The 2,716-nt window shown below is 35.9% G+C and overlaps 1 protein-coding gene across 2 annotated transcripts in view; it reads right to left on the bottom strand.

Moving 5' to 3' along the window:
• The window catches only part of USP9X (ubiquitin specific peptidase 9, X-linked), a 148,691-nt gene that overhangs the window by 24,651 nt on the left and 121,324 nt on the right, over positions 1 to 2,716 (bottom strand). For both annotated transcript variants that reach the window (XM_011980179.1, XM_011980180.1), the window contains exon 33: positions 732 to 905. In XM_011980179.1, the coding sequence (XP_011835569.1) occupies positions 732 to 905 (174 nt within the window). The remainder of the gene's footprint in view (positions 1 to 731; positions 906 to 2,716) is intronic.

Here is a 2,716-nt window from a genome sequence, read left to right as displayed (position 1 = left end):
GAGGCGGAGCTTGCAGTGAGCTGAGATCTGGCCACTGCACTCCAGCCTGGGCGACAGAGCGAGACTCCGTCTCAAAAAAAAAAAAAAAAAAAAAAAGAATGTAATAGTAGGCCGGGCATGGTGGCTCACACCTGTCATCTCAACACTTTGGGAGGCTGAGGTGGCTGAGGTGTGAGGACTGATTTTGAGGTCAGGAGTTTGGGACCCCATTGGCCAACAAGAGCTCCCATCTCTAAAAAAATTTACAAATTAGCCAGGCGTGATGGCACATGCCTGTAGTCCCAGCTATTTGAGAGGCTGAGGCAGTAGGACTGCTTGAGCCTGGAAGTTCAAAGTTACTATGAGTTACGATCATGCCACTGAACTCCAGCCTGGGAAACAAAGAGAAACTTTGTCTCTTTCAGAAAAGAAAGAAAGAAAAAAAAAGAGAAAGGAAAAGAAAAAGGAATAAGGAAAGGAAATAGGAAAGGAAAGGGAAGGGAGACTGTAAGAGTATAATATAATAAAGTGGCTAAGAGATCAGGCAGAGTAGAAGGAACTAAAAATTAATTGACAAAAACAAAAAATGGTCCCACAGCAGTAAGGTATGCACAGTATATAAATCATTCTGTTTCAGGTATTTAGTAATCAGTGACATACTCCACTTTTGTATGTAAGTACAAGTAAAAATTTTATTTTTGTTAGTATATACATGGTACAACATATACTTTCAATGTGTAATTAGTACTTACCTATGTGGGCAGCCTTGGCAGATCTTCTGATCAGCAAAGGAACCTCCTAAGACTTTACTTAGCATAGCTGGATGTCCTAAAGCTTTTAAAGCTTCATCTAAACTATCCACCAATGAATTAAAAAATTCTAAAGCATCGTGTTGTTCACGCAGATTAACAGGCTCACCCCAAAGCCTAAGAAATGAATGAAATAAAACATGTAACGTGACATTCACAGAACAATATGTACAACTATATTTTTCAGGGGGAAAAAAACAACAGGACCACAAACAACAGTATATAAAACCGAGATTTTATTCCTCAACCACACAGAAAAAGTAAAAAAAAAAAAAAAAAAAAAGAATGTGCTTTCCCTATAGAATGTAGTGGGGTAAGAGAGTGAGCCTCATACTAAAACTAGTACCCTAGCGGCAAAGAACTGCCACGAAACCAGTGGTGTAACTGATGGATAGTACGGCTCCAAGAATGAGGTGGTGGATCTCACTCTTATGTGGATGTTACAATTACTATTTTATTTCTTTCATTTTGCTTATATTTTAGATTATAAATAATAAAAAGATCAGATCTAATTACTCTTAAATTTATTTTTTTCCCCAAGAGAGAAAGCTTTAACTTGTTTTACAGTTAATCTCTTGAATAATCTAAGAAAAGACACCATCACTACATACCACAAAATGAGAACTCATACTTCTAAAACTCAGGCACTGCTGGAAACTATCAATAATACCTGATTTTGTATATACAGAATAATGTACATAGAGAATTTAAGTGTATTTGTTCTAAGCAAGAAATGACAAACATTTTAAAGTATGCAAGAACTGTCTTTTGATACTTTTGTAAAACCTTTTCTATATAGCAAACAATCTCATTTCTATTATATTTTAGACAAACAAAAATTTGTATACAGTAAGTTTAAAATCAAATAAATTATTTGTTAAAAATCAGCTTGTTCCATTACAAGAAATTACACCAGTCTGTTCTATTTACTTTCAAACCATACTCAACTCCTCAAACTTTCAAACATGTAATCAACTAACTTCAAAAGGGAAAAGGTACCCTTTATAAAGGAGAGATCTGTTAAGACACCAAGAAATCAAAATTGGTATCACTTAATAATTGTGGTAACACATGCCTCCCAATACAGTGTAGTGAGAAACACAAAACATCAATTATGTAGTTTTATTGCCCCCACCCCCTCAACATTTAACATGAAGCTAATCATGAGGAAACAATCACACAAATCAAAAAAGACATTCTGCAAGACAACAGGCCTGGACTCTTTAAAAATTTCAGTGTGATACAAGTCACAAGTTACGGAGATTATTTTACATAAAAGGCAACTAAAGAGCAAACAGCCAAATTCTTGTGATTCCTTCATAAGTATCAGATTGGGATAGAAAGATAAGTTATAAAGACCATTTTTGGGAAATCAGAATATATACTGATGAATATTAGAGATTAAAAATCAATATTACATTACTTGGATATAACTAAATTATACCTAAGTAGGAAAACTGCTTTATTCTGATAAATGATTTCTTATAAGATATATGTTGAAGTATGAAGGGGTGAAGCATCATGTTTGCAACTTACTATCAACTTAAGAACAAAATAAACCAAAAACCAAGTATACATATAGCAAGATAAGCAAATATGGCAAAATGTTAACTAGTAAAACTGCATACAGAATATAACATAAAGGTGATAATTATACCTCTTCTTCACCTTTTCTGTAGGTTTGAAACTTTTGAAAATAAAAAAGTGGGCCAGGTGCGGTGGCTCAAGCTTGTAATCCCAGCACTTTGGGAGGCCGAGACGGGCGGATCACGAGGTCAGGAGATCAAGACCATCCTGGCTAACCCGGTGAAACCCCGTCTCTACTAAAAAATACAAAAAACTAGCTGGACGAGGTGGTGAGCGCCTGTAGTCCCAGCTACTCGGGAGGCTGAGGCAGGAGAATGGCGTAAACCCGGGAGGTGGAGCTT

The sequence above is a fragment of the Mandrillus leucophaeus genome, unplaced genomic scaffold (assembly GCF_000951045.1).
Source record: "Mandrillus leucophaeus isolate KB7577 unplaced genomic scaffold, Mleu.le_1.0 Scaffold209, whole genome shotgun sequence".
In the NCBI taxonomy this organism is placed as follows: Eukaryota; Metazoa; Chordata; class Mammalia; order Primates; family Cercopithecidae; genus Mandrillus; species Mandrillus leucophaeus.
Note: the sequence above shows the minus strand (reverse complement) of the source record. Positions and strands in the feature narration are given on the sequence as shown.